The sequence below is a fragment of the Corvus moneduloides genome, chromosome 3 (assembly GCF_009650955.1).
Source record: "Corvus moneduloides isolate bCorMon1 chromosome 3, bCorMon1.pri, whole genome shotgun sequence".
Taxonomy (NCBI): Eukaryota; Metazoa; Chordata; class Aves; order Passeriformes; family Corvidae; genus Corvus; species Corvus moneduloides.
In genome coordinates this window covers 54,946,174-54,973,935 of record NC_045478.1, presented here as the reverse complement: position 1 = coordinate 54,973,935, position 27,762 = coordinate 54,946,174, and the positions used below count along the sequence as shown (strand labels likewise).

The 27,762-nt window shown below is 35.8% G+C and overlaps 1 protein-coding gene across 2 annotated transcripts in view; it reads right to left on the bottom strand.

The window, feature by feature from the left end:
• NKAIN2 (sodium/potassium transporting ATPase interacting 2) overlaps nucleotides 1-27,762 on the bottom strand; it is a 533,209-nt gene that overhangs the window by 237,742 nt on the left and 267,705 nt on the right. For both annotated transcript variants that reach the window (XR_004238721.1, XM_032101601.1), the window contains exon 3: nucleotides 16,350-16,430. Coding sequence is in view for 1 of the 2 variants with exons in the window: in XM_032101601.1 (XP_031957492.1) it covers nucleotides 16,350-16,430 (81 nt within the window). In the remaining variant the exon portion in view is untranslated. The remainder of the gene's footprint in view (nucleotides 1-16,349; nucleotides 16,431-27,762) is intronic.

Here is a 27,762-nt window from a genome sequence, read left to right as displayed (position 1 = left end):
ATATTGTAAAAATGTTTAGCTTGCATAATCCCTAAAGTAAATATAATTTAATACCTTTATGCAATTGTCAATGAAATTCTAAAAGAATCTTGTTCAGTTTATCGTCCTCTTTTTTTCCCATTTTCTTTGTGCCACAGAAAAAGAAATGAAACATAGATATAAAGATTCATTTAACCCAGAAGACTGCATTGTGAACCAGTTTTTATCTTTACTTAAGTGGATAAGCATACTGTTTCCAAAAAAATATTGTTCATATCACTTCTATAACATCAAACACAAGTGTAACAAGTAAAAATGGTACTGTTACACCTGCGTGTACTTAATACAAAACACACTGATATGTTGGTCTGTTCTCTGAGTCTGTTTTCCAGATCTGATCATCCAAAAGTTTTGCCCAGGCAAAAATTTCCCAGGCAAAAGATTAAAAACCATTACAAGGACCCTGCCACATATTTACTGCCAATATTGTTTCGTGACTGTCATGCTTGTAAACCCAATATGCCAAATAGACTCACCTAATCCAGTTATAATAATCAAATCAGTAAAAAAAAAAAGAAATTGGACCATACTGTCAGTCATTTGGTGAACAGTTTCTAAAAAAAGATTTTTTCCCATAAAGTTCAATAAATAATTTGAATATGCAAATATGATAATCAAAGTTATCTTTTCATTAGGACAAGAAATACTAACTATATTGTTGGCTAGTTGTTTCATGAGCAGTAGGCTGAAGATGTACTGAGGAAGGGAAAAATTCATACAGGAAAACTTAATGGGACATGTTTCTATGACCCAGGCTTCAAGTAATTCCACAATGCGAACAGAACTAGATGTGGTGAACCAGCAGAGTGGGATGTCTCCACTAATACTGTGAAGCACTTGAGGAATACTAATTTAACCTCTCTATGGTGATGTCCTTCTCGTGCACGTAGCTGCAAGCATCTTTGTTTTACAGTAGCAAGAACTGACAGCAAAATCTGAGGTAAAAGCTGTGATTTGCAAGAAATCTGAGTCAGAGCTGAAAAGTGGACTTAAATCTCCCAAGGTTCAGTAAAGTGATTTGAACTACAAGTCATGTTCCTGTTCCACAGTTAAATAACTGGCTTATTTGGTGAGCAGATGATATTTAATAGATTAATAAATGTTTACTTCTTCATGTACATATTCAGATCCCCTAAGATTTGCACATCTTTTATATTCCAATTGCATTGAAATATGAAAGCAAAAAACCAAAACAGAACTCACACTATTACTCATATGTCTATCTGTGTTTTGTGATGATAAGTAAATCTTTTTCACTAAATCTAAATTAGCAACATTTTGGTGAGGGTGGAAATTATCTATGCATGCCTTACATGGTGTCAGTTTACACACTGAATGCTTTCATGATGCATGCTCCATAACATGATTTCCATATCAATGAAAATAAACTCTTCTATTACGGAATTGTTTTTGATGTGCAGAATTCTCAAGACATCTGCATGCTTTTTAGGGATGAAACTTGACACTTTGAGAAGCCCTTGAAGGTCTATGTCAGTTCCTGGCCTCATTGTAGTAAAGAGAATAAAAAAATCCCCATGTATTGACTTCAATAGGGACATGATCTCACCTGAAGTTTCTGACTAAATTAAAAAAAAAAAAAAAAAGAAAAAAAAAGCAGAACTAATTAAAAAAAAGAAAAAGCTAATTGAGCAACTGCAGAGTATCAGAAAGACAGTCATTGTTTTTACTGTTTTAGAATAGTGAATTGGTAATTGATCCTGAGGTTCTGTAACAAAATTGTTAATCCATCAATCCCTGTGCACCTATGAAATAGTAAAATAAATACGAAAATATTTATTTTATTATTAAAAAAATAAAAATAAATATGCGTTTTTGAGTGCAATTCATACTAAAATCATGTCCTTCTGTGACAAGTTGGCTGTGGTGGCTTTGGATAGGCAGAACAGTAGACAGGACATAATTTATTCCAGTTTATGACATTGATGTGTGATGTCCCTTATATACCAAGAAAGTGCATAGTGCATGTAAATCACCAGAACAACTTCCATAGCTGGTTTAAAAACTGTTCACAACAAAAGTATTCACCAGTGTTTGGGTGTCAAACTGAGAAAAGGTTTGAAGGGGAAGGTGGGTGTCTACTCCATATTCAACTCAATTACTATTTTCATTAATGATTTGGGTGATAGAATTTAACACTATATTGTGCAGAAAAAGAATAGCAAGCACTGCAGAGGGCAGATTTGCAATCCAAATAATCTTGGCAAACTGAAGAACAACAAGGTGAATTAAATAAAGGAAAGAGCAAAGTGCTTCCTGTAGGCAGGAGGAATCAGACAGAATGAGAGTAAGTAACATTTTGAAAGGTAGTAAAATATGGCAAAGAGAACTGCAGGAGATTGTAATAGTGACTCAGAAATGAAAACCAGAACTGTAGCATTGGGCAAAACCCAGAAAAATCTCATTCAGTAAGGCTTAATGGCAGTTTTATAATAAAATCCTAAAGGTCCTATAGGTCAGCTTTACTTGGTGCTGGTGAAGTAGTAACTGAAATAGTCTTTTTTTTTTTTTTTTTTAATACTTCATACTAAAAAGACTGCAGAGTATATGGGAAGAATCCAGAGAACTACAGTAAGAATAAAAGACGGAGAAAATATGAGCAATAAGAAAATGTGAAAGAAAAATATCGACCTTGTCAAGAGAAGAGAAGAAAAATGAAGAATCGGCATGATAAATATCTTTTAACATATAGATGGTGAAATAAAGGGAATGTTTGTTCTGCTTATTCTGGAAAAGTCCAAGATAGTCAGTAAAATCATTTTGGTTGTATACTAGGAAGGACTACATGCATGCAAAACCAGGTTACTTAGTAAAGATATACAGTTAATTTTATTAGTTTATAAGAAAACACTTAGTTCACAAAATGTTAAAGAAAGGTTAAATATCATTATACATTTCCACATTCAAGAAATATTACAGATATTATAAGCAGATGTCTTCCATCTTCATGTTTCTATAATTCTATTTTGGGCACTTTAATATCACCTTAATGGAGGAGAAAAAGAGACAGGACACTGTGGGCTCATAGGTGTTTTTTCTAAACATATCAACAACACATGAATATGCCATTTAGTTATCTATTTGTTGTTTTTTTTTTTTTTCATTCTAATGGTAAACTAAATAATCCCAAAGGAGTTTATACTTAACATAGTTCCATGTGACTTTCCCTGTATAAAAATACAGGAGTTCCACATTCCTGCAGTTTGATATTTAATTCTAAAAAAGTAAAATATTTATCCACTCAAGGACTTACATATTCAGAAGTTTGCCTCTTTCTCCATGTTACCTGATGTAACATGTACCATGTAGCCCACCACAAAGGAAATACTATAGAAAAGAAATAGCCATTAATAAAAATTTAGCCTTAAATTTTTCAGTAGGCTGAATATATATCCCTTCCTCAGTATTGGAAATCTTCATATCAGATCTTTTGCTTTGAATTTTTCATGCAGTCTTTCCATTTTTCTTGTTATAAGTGTCTTCTATAGTACCAATCAATACAGAGCTGCAAATTCTTGACATTGCTCTTTGCTTTGAAGCATGCAGTTTACTTCATTTGCCTTTTTAAGGATTTCAGTTTTTGAAATTCAGCTATTCCATGTTCTGAACTGAAAGCTTATTGTTCATTTGCATGTCAGTATGATGTTTTCTATTAGGTTTTCAAAGCTGATTCCCATTGTTTCATAGACACAGTAGGCAGGTCTTTAATTTATTTCACACACAGCATCACTGCCTTACTCTGAAACAAAATTATAATCAATGAAGGAGGAGAATAAAATAAACTATGTAACTTAAATTGAAAACAAGAAGCAGTTTTTCAGTAGGTCTATAAATGAAAACTCACCGTTGCCATTCTTTCTCCTTTTCTTGAAGACAAATCAATTAATGCAGGATTTTCAAGAAAGGATGAGGATGTTTTGTTAGAACTCAAACCTCATTTTCAGAAATTACTTACAGACTAAACACTCAAATTCCTATTTAAATGCAATTTAGGCTCCATGCCACCAGATTTTTAAATATATTAGGAGCTCAGAGTTAAAGGAAGGTGTCCCGTTAGTGCCTAAGTACCATGAATTCAGTGGGTGATAAGCACTTAGGGTTGGATTCAGCTCATTTAACTTCAGATGACTGGAAGACAGGTATCTCCTCTGAGCTATGCTGGCAGTCTAGGCAGGGATCTCCAAAGAATGTTTCAGCCCAGCACCACCTGCATCAGGCAGGTGTCCAGGAAAACAGGGGAAGTGCAAAAAGGAGTAAGAGAGACTGAAGAATTACACATGGGAAAGGGGCATGTCGTATGGGCATGGGAGGACAGCAGCACACCAGGACATGTCCTGCTGAGAAGGAAGATTATTTGACTATTTGAAAATAATTCTTAGGATTAGGATTACCAAAGACCTACGTTATATGTGACAAAACACTCTATTTATTAGAAGTTTGCCACCTACTCTTCTAGTATTTTGCACTGCCTCTATGAGATGTTACTTGACACTTACCAACTTTGAAACTGTGATTCTTTATGAAAGGAAACAAAGGAGAACTGTCTTATACAGCACACAGTGACATCAGTGTAAAAAAAAAGATATTATTTTTTATAAATTCTTTTTAACAAAGACATTACTGTGCTTGTGAAAAAATGAAAATATTGCCTAAAGCTAAACAGAATGTGAACAGGAATCAAAGAAATTTTCCATGTAAGCTATTTCAATAAACTTTAGTCTTCAGTGACTTTTCATACAGACAAACTCTTCTCTGCAGAATCTATCATTAATGCTACATGCTGTGACACAGACAAACATCCTTTAGTGGCAAGTTACAGAACGAGTGTTACACTCATCTTTAATTTGAGACCAGAATGAGAATAAATGCTATTGTCTACTAGAGAAGTTTTGCCAGAAATTTAACATCAAAATTAAATCTCCACAGACTGCTAAAACCTCTTGCTTTCACTGTGCAGACAGAGACATTTCTTGAAGGAATCCCTATTACTTTAGATTTGTACTTCACACTATTTCCAAGTGTGAAAACCCAAGAGTCTGGCAATTATCATTATATTCTCATTCCTGTAGCAGGTTGTATATGCTAATGAAGAGAAAAAAACATAATTATATAGTATCATAGTCTGTTGTTACTAAGCTCTCCTGTAGCCTCTTCTTCCAAACAGCTGCCTGAGCTTCTGACTTTTTCCTTTATTAAAAATTAAAACCATAGAATTCAGGAAGGCAACAAAACAGCCAGCAGTTGTAGTTTTAGGATACATCTCATGCTTTTTACCCCATCATTGTTTGTCAACCGTGAGAAATGCACAATTAGAAGGACCAAAGATTTCTGATTCTATGCACATTACGCTATGTTGTATATCCTTGTGCTGAGTTGGAACTAGTTTTGTAATTGAAATACTTTAACAGCAGTGGAAATATGTATGTATATATGTATACATGTACAGGTCTGTTTTTCAATAAAGCGAGTGGTTAGTTCCCTAGGCTTAAGGAAAAGCTTTTCCAGTGGAGGAATCTCTTTCAGTATTGCCCTTGGCAGTGTTTCTTACATGGCCATTTGAACACCTAGGATTAAGTGCAACCGGGTAGATGATGATACTCACAGATAATATTTACACAACCCTCAGTATCAATTTTTACATCATTCTTTTGTGAATACTTGTGCAAGTAGTTTTTATGCTGTATTTTACTTAGCTTATACAGCAATATATTTAACAATGTTTTGCTACAATTTATATTATGATATCATACACAGTGTATGAAAGAACAAATATGCCTATATAGACTTCATATTGGCATTCCAATGAGGAAAAAAGATGTCTTTAAGTCAAACTTTAAGATAAGTATGTTCCAACTGCTTAACTTCTCCACCTAATGCAAATCAATCTCCATCACTGCAGCTGCAGGACAAATGTCTTGTGATTTAAGAGCATTAGTGGGACACAGTGAATCAAGTGCCTTTGGTTACAATGGGCTGTCAAGAACAACAACAATTAGTGTACTTTGTAAATGACGATTAAAGAGAAATACCTAAATGAACATGCATGCAAACACAGTGTTTCCCTGTGCTCCCAAATAAAAACACCCCTGGCTGGTTTAGCCAAATCAAGCTAGAATACCTTTGGATGTGCTAAGCACCAAAGCAATGTGCCAGAGATGAGCAAAGCCAAGATTAAAAAAAGCGTTCAGCTTTAATAAGCTGAGGGAGGAAAAGAGAGGAGTGACAAGTATAAAATTGCCAAGAAAAGAGAGAAAGAGAGGAATTGCTTTGTGCATCTGATTGGAAGTCACAGAAGGGCCCCTTCTATGAGGCTCCCCTATGAAAGGAGAGCCCTTCACTTTTAAGATATGGTCAAAAGGTTGACAAATCTAACCCCTTTTATTTTTCCATTTGAGTAGCAAGGTATATCTCAAATTATCCGTAGAGGAGATTCGAGCACTCTGATCTTATTCTCCCTCTGCACTGCAAACAACAGTTTTTCTATAAAAGGATTCATTGGCAGCTTAAAGATACCAGTGAGATACTTAGACACAGCACATTACTGATCACCTCATTATTGCTGAATTACCCAACTGTTGTAGGGTGGAAGAAAAATAGCCTGAGTTACACTGTGGCCTGCTGAAGAACAGGCTTTTAGCGTGAAACCCACAATAAAACACACTTTAGTTCAATTCATAAGGTTACTCAATCAATCAAATCCTACCCCCAAAGCACGGAATCCAATTTCTAACAAACAGGTATTTGTGGTAGTCTGGTAAGTGGGATGTGGAACCATACTACATACTGAATAGATAGGATGCCCTTTAAAATTACTATCATTGAAGTAGCAGCAGCAAGTTTTGAAAACAACACTAGAGTAAACTTATCCTCTGGGGATAAATTCACTGAGGTAATCATTGAGTTTAATGGGTTATTAGAAAAGGACATCAAGTATTTTTCATAGCTAGTGCTTCATTCTGAGCATACAGAATCAACAAAATAAAACCAGCTGTGAGTGTGCTGTCAAATGCAATGTGACAACACTGAAGTCAATGAGAGAGAATATTTTTTCTGTTTATTATGGACAATTAATGAAAAATCATCATCTAGTCCTACACTGTTATTGAAGCTGACATTAGTTAATTCGTTTATCCATATACCACAGATCCTGCCTTTCAGTACCAGTTTTGGAAACATTCTTTCCATTGGAATGACAAAGGAAGAAAATTACATGAAAAAAATTACTAATATTTAAAATAATTCTACAGTTTTGAGTTAGCAGTTTTACAGGAGGAAAAATTAATTTCTGTTTTGTCTTGAATAGTTACATTGCAACATGCTTCTTGAAATACCTGTTTAAATGTTTAAGGAAATTTATCTAGTGAGTGCAAATTCTCCTGCAGTGCAGAAAGCATAGCATGACTCTCTGACTAGGGCAGACATTCACTTTGAAATATTTGTGACAGTTTAAACACATTACTGTCTCCTTAGCTTTCTATTAGTGCTACTCACCTGCTTCACTGCAAAGCTGTGTCTGTGTAAGAACATATTTTATGTGGCTGCTCAAAGTGCCTTAAGACACACCTGTGTATTTTAGCCCAGAGATAGATCATGAGTGTTCATGTGGCAGACCATGGGAGTGGGAGCTTCCAGCAGAAGGGAAACTGCAAATATGGAGTGCTATAAGATGATGAACCACTGTAAGAGGTGATCAGTCATCACAGCCATTTTCAGTGCACGGCCTGTGAGCCCATTGCTACCATTGCGGTGGTGAGACAGGCGTATGGGGTTTCAATATTAAACAGGATCAAAAAAGGAGAGTACTTCACAGCTCACATTGCTTTCCCAGGTTCAATAAATGCTTATTCATACATAAAAAGATGCTGAAGGCAATACAGAATTTCTATTACCTACTGGATTACCACTGGCATAATTTTAAGTGACATAAGGATCAGAATGGCTTCCTTCAGAAATTCCAAGTAATACAAAGCTCCTCAGAAAATGTATGGGTTTAGTGCCACCTTGACATTTCTCTTAGACCCCTGTTTCACAAGATGGAGTTTATTTGATAGATTCTAATTAGAAGATCAATAATATACTTATATTTAGAGGAAAAGCAGAACATGGGGAAAGTATATTCTAGCCACTGCATCCATATTTAGGACAAAAAATTGCTAGGGACAATGTTAAAGTATTGCATCTGTACCCTAAAGGAATAAATAATAAAACACAAGGCTGACACCACAAGACAGTGAAAATTAAAAAGCAGAGCATATTTTTGTATGCTTTTATACTTCCACAAAAGATGGGTGGTTGCTCTGGCAGACTACCCTACTTTCAACTATGGTAAATCCCCTTCAGTCCTTGTCCATAGCTGTTTCATACAGCCATAGCAAAGGTACTGTATATGAGAGGCATAGACAACCCCCAGACGAGCTGTCATAGCAAACGTGCATTCTGTAGCTCTGATCTTCTGAGCATCTGCCTGACTAGAAATAAATTTAGCTTCTGATCTTTCATCTTAAGCAAAATCTACAGTTTTTCTCCCAGTGCCTTAAACAACTGGTGAATGCTACCAATGGTGCACTGCAGCATACAGAAGTGTTTTCCTTACCAAAACGGACCACAAAATGCTGCAAAAGTAGGGCTTTGTGTCGCTTGACTATCAATCCTCACAGAAACGAGTAACATGGGGAAAATAGGACAAGAAAGTTGTGAAAATCCAGACTTCATGAAGAATTCCAAAGACATAACACTGTTTTGGATTCTCACAGCAGTTTACTATTTTTTGGTTTTCACCTCTAATTCTCACAGAATCACATGCTGAGCACCATTTAGGTGCTATGCTATGCACCATTTAGGATAAGGTTTACTTGCATTATGTGTGTGTCTAGGGCTCATAGTGTAATGGCACCCTGATATCAAAATGGGGCCACTAGATGGTACTGCAATATAATTAATAAATTTTAAAGAGTAATCTCATAAATATATATTTGGATATTTTTCTGCGATGTCTTGGCTGTAACATTTGAAACACTTCCAGAAATATCCATGACACTGCCTTTAGATATATAGGAAAGCCTCCACGAAACTATAATAAAAGCAGCTTTAAGGTACATGCTAAAATGTGTGCTTACCAATCTTAACAGTATAATTGAGGCACTCAATATATATGTAAAAACATATATGATATTTATACAATACTCACACACATATGTGAATCGTCATATGGAATTTTCATCTAACCTGTCACTACACTTATTTATTTTCATGTGTTCCTGTATTCCGTGCAAAGCTATTAAATTATGGAAAAAGTGAGCATATATATAAATCAACATGAAAATGTATGTTTATTCATAAACTCAACATAAAATATGTCCCAGGATTTAAAAAGATAAAATTGTTACAATTGGCAAAATATATACAGTCATATTTCATATTTTTCTATACTTTGAATGATTTCCTATCACAATTTATTTCACCATTAAAAAGATGAAAAATTCCACTTTTATCTAAATGTATTCCACCATATGCTATGTCTACAGTATTAAACAGATTAAATTTTATAATCAGTTATCTTCCAGCTGGTAAAGATCTTGAGGTTTAAAAATTGCTGCAGAACTAAATTTTCTAAAACCATAAGCATGCTTAATAGTATCTACCCATGAAACTACCCCCTGAATAACCTAACACTGCTGGTTGCCAGCACTATTTTCAATTTTCATCTGTTAGATATATGTTCAAGCATGTCAAATGTGCCCTAAGTAATAGAAGTGAAAAAATAAAGTCATTTACTTAAAATATTCTGATAGCTATTTATCTGAAAACCCTGGTCAGATTTACTGCTCAAAGGCATTTACCTACAAAGTTAACCAGATGCTCTGAGTTGAAAACTAATTTAATTTCTCTGTTATCTTAACAGGACATCTGTTAAAACAACATACAAGGAAGGTAATATGTTCAAAATTAACCATCCTGCAGGTTGTTTTATTAGAGTATGTATGACATTGACATTTAACTGCTAATGACCACTGCCTTACAAAAATAATTAGTAAATGTGGAATCAAAGCAGTATAACAATTATACTAATGGACAAAAAGTAATGTAGAATGAATACATAACTGGTGTAAGTTCAATCTTGTCGCCAAGTTCATTGCTTTGTTACAACTGAGTTATGCTGAAGATGAATTACTCATTTCTTTTGTTTCCTTCTTTCCTCAGCTTCACCTATGTATCAAGCCCTCCCTTTAAAATCAGAACGTGTTAGCTGCATAAAGTGTTCAGCACCCAGAGCCATCATGTTTTTTAAGCAGCATGAGTGACAAGCTATGCAAATCATATCCTGAAGTAATTTGCATTATTGCAGTTAAATTGCATACGGATATAAACTGGATTTCAGAACAACTAGATATCAATCCAAGCAGCGGTATATGAAAGTCAGACACATAGGTGGATGTGTGCTTGCCAAGGTTGGGATATTCAAGTGGAAAAATACTACTTACGACAAGGTGCCTGTTTCTCGTTGGTCCTTATAATTTTGTGGAATAAGATAGTAGGGACAAGTGGGAACCGTGGGAGGAAAAATAGGCTCTGCATTTCCTCCCACCCCTTCCATTTTCTTCCACCAGCAATGCAGGACTAGTGCTAATTTGTTGCCAAGAGGTGCTATGACCATTGCTGCCTCTTCCTCCTCTCATTAGAGTCACCCAATGAAAAAGGAAAAGAGAAAGGGTGGGCTGCCCTACAGCCAACAAATGTCACCCATATGTGGCTAATCCTGGACTAACATCTCGGATCAACAAGGGAAAGGAGAATTTCTCAGTGATGAAAAGTTGCTAATACGTGAGCATCATTTGTAGGTGGATTTCTAAACTGCTCATTTCCTCCTTGAGATCATTTGCATGAGATGCTCTCACATAGTACTGGTTTGTGGCTGGGCCTGGCTGGAGGCAGGAGAATTGACAGCAGTATCCTGAAGTCCCTTCTGGCTTTACTTTACTATGAACCATGACCATGAGTATGTAAACACTGACTTTAAACAGAATGCACATTGGCAGTTGGAAATGATTTCTTACATTTGTCTTTATTCCTCTGATTTAATGATGTGGAAAACAGACTAACTTGCAGCTCATCTACAGAGTGGGCAATACTTGCAGATAACAAAACAGCAGCAAACTCTCTCCTGAAATCTTCATTTTTCCAGCTTTGCAGAGCTGACTCTCTCCCCAGCGGTATTCCCCAACAATGTCATTATATTGTCTTCCTACTGCTCCCTAGCAGTTACTTGGGAGCCTTCACCAAGTTTTGGTTAACTGTCCTGATTCACTTACCTCATCAGGGAGAATTACACATTTGCAGCATTTGACTGGACTGCAAGGTTTATATGCAAGATTTTCAGTAGTTGGTTAAATACAATATCAGGAAACTTAAAATATTAGCATAAATAGAATTGTCTTTGAACCAAAGGATTCTAATTCTTTCTGAATGTGTTACTACTTCCAAACATGGACAGCTGATAGATTTCCACATTTTCCATAAGATACTATATAGCTTTACATATATGGGAAGACCCTTCATTTTTCTCCCATAGCAAAGCAAAAGTCTGAAAAGTGAACTGATTATTTATTACAAGATATTTAGCTTTCTTCTTGTGAGGTGCAACAAACTATCTCTGGTTGGAAACAGGAATTCAACTACAGAAAAAACAAATAGAAAGCTGAAGAACTCAATTTCACTTAAATGTATAAAGAGAATGTTAGAAAAGGTGGAGCATGACTCTTCTCAGAGGCACGCAGTGAAAGAACAAGAGGCAATGTCACAGGTTGTAGCACAGGAAATTTCAGCAGCATATCAGGAGAAAATTTTTCACTATGAGAATGGTTAAGAAACAGAGAAGTTGTGAAACTTCCATCCTTGAATACTTCTAAAACTTGAGTGGCTAAAACTCTGGGCAACATGACAGAACTTCTAAATTGGTGCTGCTCTGGGCAGGAGACTGGATTAAGTGACCTTGAGAGGGCTCTTCCAGCATGAATAAGTCTGTGATTTTGTAAGTCTAAGTTATCTTCTATTTCCAGTTATTTGCAGTGGGTAGGAGAGAAAGTGTTCAGAAACATTTGATTTCCCTTAAAACTTCTGGCAGAAAACAACCTGATGACATATTTTCCTTTAGTTTACATTTTAACTACAGCACATTCAGTTCTTTGTATCATATTTAACAATTTCAATTTCAATAGGTGCATTTTTTAATCTTTCTTATTCTTTCATGTTCCCCCTGTTGCAGTACAGGGCAATATAGGAAAGGAAGTAACATGATTTGAATGCAAATAGAAACTCCTTTTTATTTTTATTAAGAACAGTTGCTCAGACCTGTAGAATGAATAATGAGGAACCACAGTTTGACTACACCTAGTGATCTATTTACACAATATCACCTCTGTGCTTAGACATCTCAGGTGCCAGAGTTCTGTACCTTACTTTTCATACTCTTATTCTATATGTTTTCAGATCAGAACTGAAGTACAGGATTTACATTTGTATTTGTTATTAAGCTTTTTCTGACTGCTGTAGTATATGGAGTAAGATCCAGTATGGCATCCTCCATCAACTACCAAAACTTTGTCTCTGAAGTAGCCTATGTGGTATTAGCCTATGGTACAGAGTTTAAAGAAAAATATACAGTTGTGATTTCATAATTAAAAGCTATGTTAAAATGAATGTACAAGAGAGCTAAATAATGCTTAGTCAAGCAATTTTAATTCTGGCATTTCTTGACACTGGAGTGTTCGACACAAATTAGACGTTTGAAAGTAAAAAAAAATAAAAGTACAACCTCATGATTTAAATTAAAAGTTTAATGTAACTTTTGCATCTTATTAGGTTTAAATAAGGAAGATGTCAAGAATGTCACACAAATAGAAACTAAGTAAATTTTGACAGTTAAAATGAGCTTTTCAGAAGTGTACTCTTGGTCATATTCACATGGTACTCTGGGGACTACAGTGAAGTGATTATGGAGCTCAGCCAGGCAACAGTGAGAGGAGAGCTCTAGGATCTGGTCACACAAATAGGATTGCACACAAAGAGAACCAGAAGGACTGACTAAAGGATGGGACCCTGTGCAGCAAGGGCTGCTTTGGACCCTGAGCCCCAGCTGGTCCCCCTTGTTCAGCACCCCATACCCAGCCTCTGCCTTGAGTTCCAGTAACTGACAGCGTCTCCACTCCCATGCTTGTGATGGGACCAGTGCAACCTCAGGAAAGGGTTTCCTTCAGTGAAAAAATGTTTACTCATTTCAAAACTAAAAATGGGAGTATGACAGTTCTTATTCTGCTTACTTTCTGCTTATTTTCTGCTTGTGGAATCATTAGACATCATTCGGGGAAGCTCTCAAATGCCTTGAATCAAGAGTGCTGTTCTTAATCACATGACCATTTTTTTTCTCTTCTGAGATAGCTGAATCTATCTCCTTGTGTCCTTTCCTGGGTTTAAAAAATCACAGAAATATTACACTTTCTCAGAAATGCTTTCTATTATGTTTTCTTTTTTTTGTTTCACTAGTGTACTTCAGATGTGCCTCATTCAAGATCAGAGGTTATGCTTTTCATTTGCTACATTTGCTTAGCCACAGGCCAAAACAAATATTACCAGTCCTGAAACCTTGAAGTCCTACTTATAGTGAGTATGACACCCACTAGCAAGCAAAACAACACCCAGACTAATGAAATATTTTTGAAGAATAGTACTGAAAAGTAAGCCTGAGAAGTGGATTTTCTAAGCATTCATTCAGGGATCCACATAAAAATCAAGGTTAAGAACAAGTGATTGTACATCCTCTTTGTTACAAACCTTCTGTACAAAGCCCTAAATATTCCAGGTTGCTGTGAAAGAGCTTCAGCAAAGATAACTGTGCCTCAAGGACAGAAAATACTTAGTGTGATGACATTTTCCACAAGATAGCTATGATTGTAAAGGTGTATAATGCAAACAGATTTCCATGGATGTTCACCAATAGTCCTTAAATCTGCCCATTGTCTTCAGAGATGATTATCTCATTTTTCTAAAAATTTTTGAGTCTTTACAGGCCTATTTTAGTATAATAAGGAGAAGCTGTAAAAATGCCATGACCTCCACCCCCACAACTAAAATAAGTATATTAACAATTGAAATATGTCCTCTCCATTGTCTCAGCAGATGATGATGAAAAAATTGTACGTACACATAGAATAAAAGCTTTCTCAAAACTTTGGAAAAAAAAGTGCCTTATTTTAATTTTATTTGATAGCAAGCTATAAGTGATACATATAAAAATAAACTATACCCATCTGAACTATTATTAGGCTGTAATTTTACCCTATCAATTCTTAAAGCCATGCTGCACAGAATCCTCTCCTCATGGTTTATAACCTCAGAGGCATCCCTCTGGTACTTGCCTAAAGGTTGTTTTTTATCCTTTATTTAGAACCATTTCAGACCCAGAGCTTTTCTCAAGGTTCTATTCAAATCCATTTTCTGGGATCTTTTCCTTTTCTCCTTGTCTTTACCAATTCTAGTGCTCTGAAAGCCAATTGAAGTGGAAGGAATATACTCTACTGGGTATTTCAAGGCAGATCATATCATTGGAACAAATAATACCTCTAAAGACCAAATAAAAAATTAAACTGTTCTCAAATATAGACTTAAACCCTATGGTTGACTGGGAAACACTCTAGATGATGATTTCTGGACTTCAGAAAAAAATAATTTCAAGGTTTATATAGTGTTTGTGGCCCATTTTTATTCCAACTAGCACTTACTGGCGTTCTTACGCTGCTTTTATATCCAGTGCTCAAACAGCTAATTCTCCTTTCTCCATTTTTTCCCACCTCCATTCGCTTCCCCAGGCAAGATAAGCATCCCAACATTTACAAGTTTAGGAATGCAGGTGGCTGAAACAAGCAGGTGGAAAGAGGGTGGATTGGGTTGAGTTTAATTGTACAACAGGTGTTGGGTTTGTTATATATACTAGTTCTGGCAACAAAGAAAGGCTTTTGACCAAATAAAAGATAACATATGCAATTCTTTTATTTGCTATGTTTTTGCCAAGCTTTTAATAAGATTGGGCCTGTCTGAAAGTATAAAACTAGGAAAGTGTAATGTTTTACCTGCAGAAAATTAGTTTACACCCTGAGGAAATGAAATTCTGATCTTTTTGAAGTCAGCATCTTTTGAAGAAACAGAATACATGGGGATGATATACCTTGTCTCTAGTAGATTTTGTACTTCGGGGGTGATTTGAAAAAAACAACGGGTAAGGAAGTATCTCTGCCTCATTTATTCTTCCTGTAATTGTGTTTAACCTTCTGCATAATAAGATATCAGTAACTCACAAAGGATCAGAGGATTATATCTGTAATTTACAGTTGGGCTAAACTCCTGATAATCAAGAACAAAAATTAAAATCTGAGTCAAGAAGAGAATGTGATGTGTTTGACACGAGGGATTCTCCTTGATGGTCAGTTCACAGACAGCACTGTGAGCATAATTCAGCAATATCTAGACTTAATTGAAGCATATTACCCTAACAAAAAATTTGTGGCCACTGCTAATCTTTTATCCCACAAACTGCCACCTTTCTGGGAGCACCTTAGAAAGTAGGAGTTTTGGTTTGAAATGTTGCTTTGAGGCCATTACCAACTGCCACTTTATGCGTTGTCACACTGTCAATAAAACTCTATAAATATGTCATTTTTAGAAAAATATATTTTTCCTATGGATTTTTACTGTGTATAAGTATTTTACTGTGTATAAGTATTGTATAACAATCCTACCAGAAGCACAAACTTAAGAAATACTGATGAAGCCAAATGGCTATCTCTTCTGACACCTCAGTTTACATCCTAATTTACTGAAAGACCCCTTCTTTTACAATTATTATACTATCTATAAGACCCCTGAAAGGAATACAGCTAAGTAACAGCAAGCTAAATGGTACAAAAAATATTTGTTTGCCCCTGAGATGGCAATGTTTTTTATTCATTAAATCATTAATTAATGCCTCTCACACTGGTGAAATTTGCATTGCAGGACTACTGACGGGGACAAAAAGAGGTAATTTTCTTTTAAAACATATATACAATTATTGTTGTGGGCATCAGAATGTATATGCTCATTACTGTCTGGTTTAAAAGTTTCTAGCATACCCAGAATACTCCAAATTTCCATCATACTTTAATGTTCATTCTGGTAACACTAAAAGAATGAGTAAAACAGAGCACAGCCTGTGGCATGTTAACAAAGAGTTGATGGCTTAAATCTATCCAGTGGCAAATTACCTTTGAAAGGTCTCCAGCCTCCAAATAGAAGCAGATAACAAATACATTCCATGTAACCCAAAGGACCAGCCAGACAGCATACTGTAGGGACGAAGAGAGAAACACAGAATTAACAATTCCACTCTCAGCTGAGTTAAACTTAATTCATTAGTTCAGTCCAAGACAAAACCAGATTACAAGTATGGTGCCTATGAATAAAAATGTTACACATGAGAGAGGATCACAAATAAATTCTTCCCATTCCCTGACACAGCGTTGAGTGACCTAGTGAGTACTCAGTCATACCAGAATATCTGCATTTCAGGAAACAGTTGATAAATCTGACATTTAAATTCGAGACTAATCTGTATCTCTCTCTTTTTGTTCAAATGGGTAATACTACAATAGAGAGGCATGTAATATCAATTATATATTAGAAGTGCAGAGCTGATCATTCAAATATAACTTAGTAAATGACAGCCTAATTGAACTAACACAGGATTTTTCAACACTTGTCTCAAGAAACCAAACAAATATATAACCTGAAGAAAATTTGTCTATCTATCTATCTATCTATCTATCATTTTGCAGTATTTCTACAAAATATGGGGAGATTTGTTCATGACAGCTGCCTCTATCAATTTATTTTGTGACCTTCCAAGGTGCAGCACAATTATTCAGCACCTTCAAGAGGCAGACTTCATTTTAAACTGCCAGTTTCTTTGAGGTTTTTAAATTTTGTTTTCCTTTTTTTTTGTTTTGTCTTAGAGTGTACAGGAGAAGCATTAATGTTTAAGCAATATCAGTTCATTGGTAGTTGCCAAACGTCTTATTCACGTATTTGATGTGAGTAATGGAATACAAGTTTTCTCTCCTTCTGTCCACTATTCTGCTTTTGTTTTGTATTCATAAGACTTCATGTGCTAGGACTGGAAACTGTATTCCCCTGCTCTAATGCTGGAGGATCTTGTATAATAATGTTTGACCTGCTGTTGCTACTCTTATCTAATATTTTTATTTAAGAACTTCCCTTGACAAATTATTCCATCATCTAATAAACTTCAGGATCTTCAAATGCTTTTCTAACGGCTGTTGTAGCCATCCTCTAGTTCACAATTCAATTCTGCATGTTTGCTAATTTCATTCCACAAGGCCTTGCATACATGTGAAATATGACAGCAATAGGACACCATTCCCTACCTGTTATAGTTGAGAGCTGCTTTCTCCTTTTATACCCACTTCTCACAAGTATTTACAGACTTACTCTTCATGTTGTGTAGCCTTTTCTCCAAACCATACTGATTAAATTTTGATAGCTCATTTTCCAAATCAGGACCCACTATTTTCTGTACACCTCCACGTGTTTACATTCTGAATAAGCAGACAATATTTTTGACTGTATACTATCCATTCCACACAAAAGATATATGACAAACTATTATTCGCCATGAGTGACAATCTCTTTCTCTTCATTCAGTAACAACCTGTGCAGGTTCTTCTTGCATTTCTCTTGCAAGTGCTGTTCTGTATCATATTGTCTATTATTCAACACGCCATTTTCCACCTAACCTTCTAGATACTGTGAAAATAAAACAATTCTGCCATTTCCCAAGATCTAAAGTGAGACTATATCTAATATGACCAAAATTTATACTTGTTCTAATTTTTTATTTTTATAGATAACAAAATAATTTCCAGCCAGCCTAGCTATTAATTGGACCTTTTTCATATTTTAAAAAGTTAAGATGAAAATAGTTTTGATTTAATGGATGCTAACACAGCTATAAATGCTTGAATTTCTTTACACAGAAGTAATTTCAGGTAATTTAAAGCATACAAATTACATACACTTTATAGGTCAGCTCTTTCTGGTCACAGATGACAGATTTATTTGGGTCAGGAGAACTCTCTGGAGGTCACCTGGTCCAATCTCTGCTCAAAGCACAAACAGCATGGACCAAGTTTTGCAGGGATTTTTCCTGCTGAGGTCAGAATATCTCCAGAGATAGCCCAGCTAATCCACATGTACACTTTGAATGCAGGCTACTAATAAAACCTTGGAACATAGGAACATAGTCCAGCTGGATAGTCTTAACAAACTCAATTTTTTTTAAACAAAAGTTTGAGGCATTAAACACATTGAGCATTTCATTTTCCTGTAGCTTTCTCACAGTACACCCCTCTTCACATGCAGCATGAAGCTTTATAACTACAAATCAAGAGAAGGAAACATTAATTTAGATTCAATAACCTTAATTTGGCTTTGTCAACCAACTTTGCAGCATTTTAACTTGTTGGGTTTTGCCAATTATTGTAATACTATTATGTTATATATTCTGATGTATTTAATAAAAGCATTCCTTCTGATACATGAAGATAACTGGGTTTCCTATAGTGAAAATTCTCAATACTGCATTTAGACTCGTTTCTCAAAGAAAAAATACCAAAGCAGTAATATCTATGTGCAATGTCTGTTCCCTTGAAGGATCTTTTGTGTTCCAGAACAATTTAAGCAAACTGGAAAAAAGAATACAAGAAGATCTAAAGATATTTTATGTACAAAGGTCTCAGGAAAATAGGCCTACAAATGGGAATAGACACTATTAAGTCCTTATGTAGAGAAAGACTTACAAGATCATAATTTATCAGTCAACATGAAGATGAAAAAATGTGGGAGAGAGACACTGGAAACTAGGTTTCATTAGGTTGGCTGTTCATAGCACAGCTTGTCCCATTGCACATAACCAACAGCTGATTAAAAAGCTCAACATGCACAGCACATTCAACAGAACACTCCAAGGAACCTTGGATCTGCTTGTGCCAGCAGAGAGCCTTGTTACATGAAGAAGCAAAACTTTTGTTTTTCACTGTCAAGTTTATCACCAAAAAACTGACAAATATATCTGCCATTTAGATACACTCTTTTAACAAGCATCTCTTGTTATTGGATTACAGATAAGGCTAAAAATTTCTTTTAAAAGTATGTTTTAAACTTCTTCCTTTTGAAATGTTATTTTAAGTGCTTGTTGCCTGAATTCTGTAGATAAACACTGAGTTTAGTTGTCTTGAAATACAAGGATGTTTCTGCTTCCCACTGCTTCTTATTTCAGATGCTTCAGATGTAGCACATCTCTCATCTCTGCATCATGTGCAGTCATAAATGCCTCTTGTTTTCAATGTGCTTCAGCAAATTGTTGAAGAAATTCAGCACTGAAGGTCTGTGACAGTGAACAAATCCCTCTGACACTCTCTATTATATGTATCTAATTTGAAGCACATTTTATAAGAGTTCTTCAAAGGGCTATAGCTGTATTTTTTTGGCATATGTGGGAGTTCAAGACAGCTGCATTATCTGACAGAAGCCACCACAATGCTACAGAGTCACACAATAGCAAGACAAGAACTTTGATGAATACACACTTGACCAAGCAGGAGATACTGACAAGGGGCACAGCAATGACAATGCAGCTTATTATTTTTATGGAGATCCACACTGGAAAGAGGTATAAGTAGAAGGTTAAGACTAAAGACTTGAATACTTATTATATGGAAACTCTTTAGCCAATCAATAAAAGTTACTTTTATTTTAAAAATAAATTCTATAAATGCAGCTCTCACATGCTTACCATTCTTGAAGTAAACATGAATTTATAACCCTCTGCAAAGAATTTTGAGAAGAATTAGGTATTTTATGATTAATTGATACTGTGTAGTTACATTCACTATGAATCATCACTAATGAATATAGGATGTCTTTTTTCTTGGGGAATGGAAAACTGAGATATTAAAATACTTGTACCAGTACTGAGAACTTATACATTTCTCTTCACACTTCTGTCAAATTTGGCTGAGTCACATTATCTCCAATTTACTAAAAGGGAAACTGGAGGTCAAAGAAATTAAATCACTTCACTTAATTCCTAAGCCAAATGGAAATATGATGACAAGGGCACAAGAACCAAAGGTTCAGATAGGCCACTACTGCCTTTGATATAAACATGGTCACCAGAGCTCACATCTAATACTCTTGTCACGCTTTGCCTGAAGGAGAAATATGTCACATACCTCTCAAGCATAAATAGTGAGGAACTCTGATAGCTATGAGTGTTTTAAAATAAAGCATTATTTTTTTTCCCACAGAACTGTACATGGCATTTCTCTTGCTTCCAAATTCTTTTCTGATATGTGAGTCAGTTACAAACACATTTGTCTGAGGGATAAAAGGGCCCAGACCCGCATTGTGCAATTCAAAGCAATTGAATTGTTCTTGCCATAAATGATTTGCTGTTTATTTCTTATTTTAGAAATGAACACTATTTTAGTTTCAGATTCTTCCAAATCTGAAAATATTATTCCCCAAGACCCTTCTGGGCTACATTCAGGACAAAGTAACTAAAGGAATTACTATAACTATAGTTACTACATTTACCATAGTAATTAAATATGTGATTAATTATGCTATCTGGGCAACAGTACTTGTTCAAAGATTACCTTCAGTCCAGCATGTCTGGGAAGAGCATATCTTTCCAGTAATGCAGTAAGAACTGTCCACAACATAATTTTTATATTATAATAACAAAATAATAATCTTTGTTTCTAAAGTTATTTTCCCCTGATTTCCTCAGCCTATGAAGATATATCACTCAGAAATACAATTTTCAAACCTATCTTTTCCCCATCAAATAGAATAAAAGTGAAATTCTGAATACTTGGCATCAATATACTGTCTCTGCCTCTTGTTTCCATCTTCCTGGAACTGGTAGAATCACCTGGATTCCTGTGTGAGAAGCCCATTGAAAGCAGAAAGGACATCAGTCCACAGTGTGACTTCATGTGGCTGCTTAGTAGGCACCATCTCCAATTACCTCTCCTCTGCACATTTTGCTGTTTCCTTCCTATTTCCATTGCCTGAGGCTTTTCCTGGAGAGCTGATGAGGATGTGGGCAGCACAGCATGGTGGAGAGTCCAGTTCTAGAATCCACCAGGAGCCACACACCAGTGGGAAGCTTCCAGCGCAGGGCAGGATCAGAAACCACAGCCTCATTCCGAAGAGGAATCTGAAGTCAAATTCTCACCAAGCAGAGACTCAGTGATTGAATGCATGACGACCAGATGTTTTAAGCAGAACTGCTGCCCTCAGCAACCTAACACAAAGAGCAACTGTGTTCTGCTTTTAATAATTCAGATGAAAGTCTTCCCTGCCCATCAGTTATCTACAGGCCTCATTGGAAGAGAGCTCAGGGCCAAAACCAGTAGACTTGACAACAAATAATATTACTGGCAGCAGAGGACTTTGTGCAACCAGTTCAACTTCAATAAATGTCCACTGAGTTTCCTGAATGTAGTGGGAAGCTCTTGCAGAATGACATAATCCTCTGGACTTTTTTCATTGCTCGTTGATTGTCACAGCATGCAGCTTGTACTAGTTTTCTTGGCTGAATTCTTCCTATCATTAAGACTTAGACATTTCTTGCTAGGTTTTATTTTTTTCATTTATCTTTAATCATGGCTATAGCATCAGAGCACTGTCCATCCTCGTGAGCATCTGTTTCTAAGCAGATCTTAATCAATTTTGTAGCATCCATTTTGAGTTGCTGTGGTTTTCCATCTCAAATTGCAATGACAGTCTAGTTCACTGCTTTTGTTTATCAGGGAATTTTTTAACACATTGGCATTGTGATTCCTTGACTCTTCAGTCTTTCATCAGTCACATATTTATGTATTTTTTTTCTCCTTCCTTTTTTTGCCTCAGTTAATAAAATCTGATATTTTATTTCCTTGTAATTACACTTTAATAATTAGTGTCCTCTGCCAAGACTGACTGAAAGATGCTGAACTGTCATGGGCATCAGAACTGGTCACTACCAAACAGAAAATTGTTTTGGAGCATTTTTTTCTCTTGAGCAATCAGTCCTTACAGATATAGAACAAATGCTGCTTAAAATTTCTTTCCAGAGGCTTCCATACATCCCATGGCTATGTATAAACTTTCAAGCTCCTTGAACTCAGTTATAAGCCATGATTTTATATAGGAGTTTATTAACTGTATTTTCGCTTTGATTTGTGTGAGAAGGATTCATAAGAATAAAAAGCAGGAGCAAAGTTGAGGCATGTCTGGTCAGGTCATAAATGGATAAAGGCACAGCCCAGAGCCCAGTACATTGAGAAGATGTGCAGTCAGCCCTCAATCTACTCACAGCCAGGGAGTTCTAGCTTGAGTGGGGCTCACTGGGCCTCTTCTTTCTTTTGGCTGCTTCTGTTTTGTTCCCTCTTCTTTGTGCCAGAATTATGCTGGGAGCAGAAAGCACAGCAGAGATTTGCCTTTTCTTCTGAAGACATGGCTCCAACTCCTTTTGCACAAAATAAGTTGAATTTCTGCAGAGCACATTACTGTCGGAGTAGTATCCATCTGCCCACATTTAGATGTCTGTAATGCAGATGTCCTGCTCTGAGCAGCATCTAGATTCCCACTACACTCAATTCAGAGGAAAGGCACTCTCAGGGATCGGTTCATTTCCTAGTGTCTGACACAGATCACTCTACCCTTGCTGTTTGGAACGCTAAACTTCTCAAAGGCAAAATTCCCAATGTCACAGAGCCCATTAAAAATCTTGTACTGGTGACATAAAAAATAAGATAGTAACGCTTCACTGTGCAGATATACACTCCTTTTTTTCCCCACATAAACAAAAAATAACAAACTAATTTAAACATCACCAGGGTAAAATATCACTGATGTACTGCTGAAGAGACATGTTCTAAGAACTACTGTCTCTTATATCCTACACTTACTGATGGTCCATTAATGCTTAAGCTTAAATCTTTCATTTGTTCATTTCCTGTTTCTTGGATTTGCAGCTCTTTATATTTTAGTGTAAAAGACTGAGAAAAGCGTTTTTGCTACTGCATCAATTTCATTTGTTCTTCAGCTTCTAAATTAGTGTCCAACTATACCACTGAAGATATTACCCACAACACTAAATGACAAACTTCCATTCCAAGAAACCATAAACAACTCTGGAGATATATCAGCCCATTCATACAGCTTCCCTAAGGAAGATACATAACATTTTCTCAGTGTTCTTACTCTATTCTTACTACGACTACTACTAATTTCTTTCAATATGATGCTAAAAGGGTGAATGGCCAAAAGGTAGAAGTAAGAACACACAAATACTTAATTTACATTGTAGCACTGTAGCACAGTTCAGTCAACCTACTATGTTACAATAGGGAGTTGCAAATAGTCTAGATCCTCAAATGAAAGTATTCTGGAACTGAGGAGTTACTTTTTAAAAGAGTTTTCTTTAAAAACTCAGTATTTCTGCCATTCTTCTTCCAAATGGGGAGCAACGAAATTTTCTTCCTTTCATCTCAATCTTTTTCTTCTTGTCTTGTTTTGTTGTTGGTTTTGGTTTTGTTTTGCATTTGTTTATTTCTTTGTGTGGTTTTGTTTGTTTGTTTATTTGTTTGGTTTTGGTTTTGTCTTTTTTGTTTGGTTGGTTTTGGGTTTTTTTTGGTGTTTTTTTGTTTGGGGGATGGTTTGGGGGTGGATTTAGGATTCTTGTGCATCAATATGTTATAGTTTTTAACCTTTTTAACAAAAGTGTACTTTATGTACTAAAGAAAGTAAGGTAAGGTAGAAATTTTAACAGGACATATTTATTTTATCTTTTGACATGGCAGTAGAAATTTAATTGGTTTGGCTTCACTCATCATTCAATTCCTGTGTATCTTTTGATCATATCTCTGCTGTGAAACATTCATCAGCAGGAAGTAACTTCAAATATCTGAATACTCAGTATACTGCAACACAGTACATACCCAACCAGCAGCAGACACATGAATATACACGCATACATTCACAGATGGACTGATATTTTTCCTCTTATGTTACTTCCATACTTTTTCAGTATTCTTTCTTCTGTTTGTAGAACAGATTATAAAGTCTCTCAAAATAGAAATTACTAATTAAATGTAAGTAACAGGAAAATGATAGTTCTCATTTAAATAGAATTCAAAAGGCTTTCTTTAGAACAGAATTCTTGTTATATCTCTATATTTCAAGACATAACTTGAGCTTAGCTACACAATAGTCAACCTTAAAATAGTGCTGTTTTGAACCTTTTTTAACCTTTCTGCTTCAATTCCAACATTAATCTACCAGGATCTACCTCAAGAGCTACTAGCAGTAGAAATCAATGCTGTTCAAGATATAACAGCTTTGAAATGACAGCTTTGAAATGACATTTTTTTAGACCAGTTCTAATCAGCTGTTTAATTCATATTAAAGTTGGCATAGTAAAAAAAAATATAGAAATCAAAATTATGTGATTTTAGAGGTCATTTGGTCCTTCAGTTACAGAGCTAGAAATATTCTGAAACAATTTTTTCAAACCCTGCCTTCTAGGATGCTTCAAAAATACTAAGTATTTCAAGCCCTGGATTTCCTCAGAGTTAATACTTAGTTATCAGTGCAGAAATTGCATTCACAGGAATCCAAACTGCCTCCTATGAATATTTTTTTTAGTAACAAATCTTAGGGGAAAATTGCAGAATTGTTGTGGTAAAATTCCACTGTAACTTGTGGCTCCCCAGAACATTTCATCAATTAATTACCAATGAAAAAGAAACATGAACAAGATCATTGGATACTATAAACTGCTTTCTCCAAGGCTTCACCTAAGCGTGAATATCATGTGGAATTATGACATTGCAAAAAAAAAAAAGAAAAAATTCCACAACTTTAGCATGAAAGTGATAGGTGGCAATCCTAGCCAGAATATGACTATTCCACTGAGTGGCCAGCCCTCAGTAGGAATACTGTCACTTCCTCCAGATTGAACTGGACAATGTGCAGTGAGGAAGAAACGGTGTTCTTTTCAGCTAAAATAAACATAAGGCACATATCCTCACTGTAATGTAATGAGAAGGGCTTCTCACTGGAAAAGTGGAAAGCTGTAATTTGCTTCAGACATTAGCAATTGATGGAGCTAGACATGTATTGACTGTTTCCTTGGTGTCTCTGGGTTTTTCAGAAACACCCAAAAAGAAAAATCTTGATTATAATTCAGTCATTGAACAGCTTATTTTAATGGAATGTTTAGCAGCTGTTCCATTTGAATTCTCTATTAAAAATACAAATCAGGACAATCAGAATTCTTTCAATGTTCATTTTTTACAGAGTGCAAAAAATAAAATCAATAGCTAGGAACAGAAGTCTACTGACATTTATTTAGATTCTTTTATTGATGCCTCAGTATCTGAGTGCCAACTAAAACTATTTATAAAGGGAATCCATCTCCCTCAGAGAATATACCAAAATTCCTACTAAAACTAAGCCATTTATAATAAGACCTTTTTGATAAATTGAGATGTTTGTATTCAGCTTCTCAGGTACTGTTTTCTTCCTTCAGTTTTCCTTGGCTTAATGTCTTAGCAGCCAAAGTCATCAGGAGCCTAGTGCTTGAGTTCACAGACTCGACTTGAGTCCTTAATGAGTGTGGTCTTTAATGTTCATATTCCAAAGGAGATATACTTTAAACTAAAGATGTATTTGCCATAGGAAAAATAAATGAGGACCATAAAATTCTTTCTTGCCTCTCTCCAAGCTGTTTTTTATAGCACAATTTCTAAAAAATTCCTAAGACCACTCCAAAATTTGGGAACAAAAATAGGGATGTGACTAAGATACTAGCAGAGTTTGTGCTTCAGAGTTGCAGAATGGAGCACACAGACCTTCACAGTCACTGGCTGGCAGTTCTGTTTCAGGAGGTTAGTAGCTGCTTTGAAAATATCAGTCAATGGCAAAGGTCATTTCCCATTCTTTGGAGATAACACACAGAAATTGGACCTAAACACACACAGAGTTTTTAGAGCCAGCCATACTATGGAGCCAGACTGAATTTTGTTCAGGAGGCTAAGGTAGCTGGAGGGGATGGAGCCAAATTCTAGAGGCACAAAACCAAGTGTGTTTTGTGCACACACCAAAGGAAGCGTGTGGGGAGTACAGGGTTAGATGCATTTTCCTTGTGTAGGGGGTGCATATGAGCAAGAGTGTCACTGCGCCCACTTCTGTGGGACTGACCCTGAGTGAGTCTAATGAGCCACAGCAAAGGGAGAGAAGAAGACAAAGAACACTCTTCCAATTCCCTTATTCCCTTCTAGTAAATCCGATGGGTAAGACTGCCTGATTTGGCAAGATCAGTATGTTTTAATGCAACATGGGGTTTTTTTGGTCTTTTTCAATACTGAAAGTATTGAATTAAAAAAAAAGAGAAACCTGAAACTGTAACAATAAATGTAGAAACACAAACAACACTTTCAGAAGGAGGATAAAATGCAAAATGGACTTAATTTTCTAATTTCTTCAGGGAGATTAAGATTTAAGCTGTGTTTGTCTAAAAAAAAATTCATTTTTTGCTGAAACCAGACTGCATATACTCAAAGGAAATACTGTTTTAAAAGCTTTTTCTTTATCAATCAATCAATTAATTAATCTCTGATTTTCCTCAAATCACCAAAACATATTACACTTTCTTTGGTCATTGGATGAATTAGGGCCTTCCCCAAGGAGATTTATTCCTGACTCTGTGTGCAAGTTTGCTCTGTATTACCCAGGAAACAAAGAAAGTCATTCTCTTAGACAATATTAGGGAAAGTGCCTTTCCCTTCTCTTGCAACTTGCATCAAAAAACATTAGCTAAAAATATTCCATGCCCTAGGTTTTTGCAGTTCTGAGAAGAAACTAGAGATTAAATCAGATAATGTTGTGGTCCAGCTTTCTTAATATACATAGAGTGGTCAAATTCTATTTCCCTAAATGTGATACGATCAAAGAACAGCATAATGTTCTTTATTCATTCCTTTGAGGGTCTTTCTTTCACAGCGTCACCTCAAAATCCTTCTTTTTTTGGCAATATTATGGTAAATGTATATCTCTGATTGTATTTGATTTTCTTTCTCGTAAAGTACCTGTTGCTTCTCTCTTCTGCATGTCTGAAATACCCTAAAAAATGCTTTCCTCTCTGGAACTTTTGTTTGCTTAGTTTTGGGTGAGAACATGTACCTGTTTAGGACTGGGAAAAGTTATTGCTACTATTTCCTTTACTGCCAACCTTCGTGTTCCAAGTCTCTTCTAGGTCAAGCATTCACTGAAAATTCCCTGTAATTTATAAACAAACCTGGAGAAAATTTCAAACACCATTCAGCAGTAAGGCTGGCACCTCTGTAACTACAGGTGCAAAAAACTCAAGACATTTAATCGTTAAGACATCACTGACTGGGAAGCCTGCCACCAACATCCACACTTGATGCACATACATTGTCTTTTGGCTCTCTACAGCTATGCCCATCTGCTTCGGTGGCATGGTGCCTGCTTATCAGCTACTTGGATGGTTTCAGTACACAGAGGTGCCAAAAAAAGGTTTTGCAT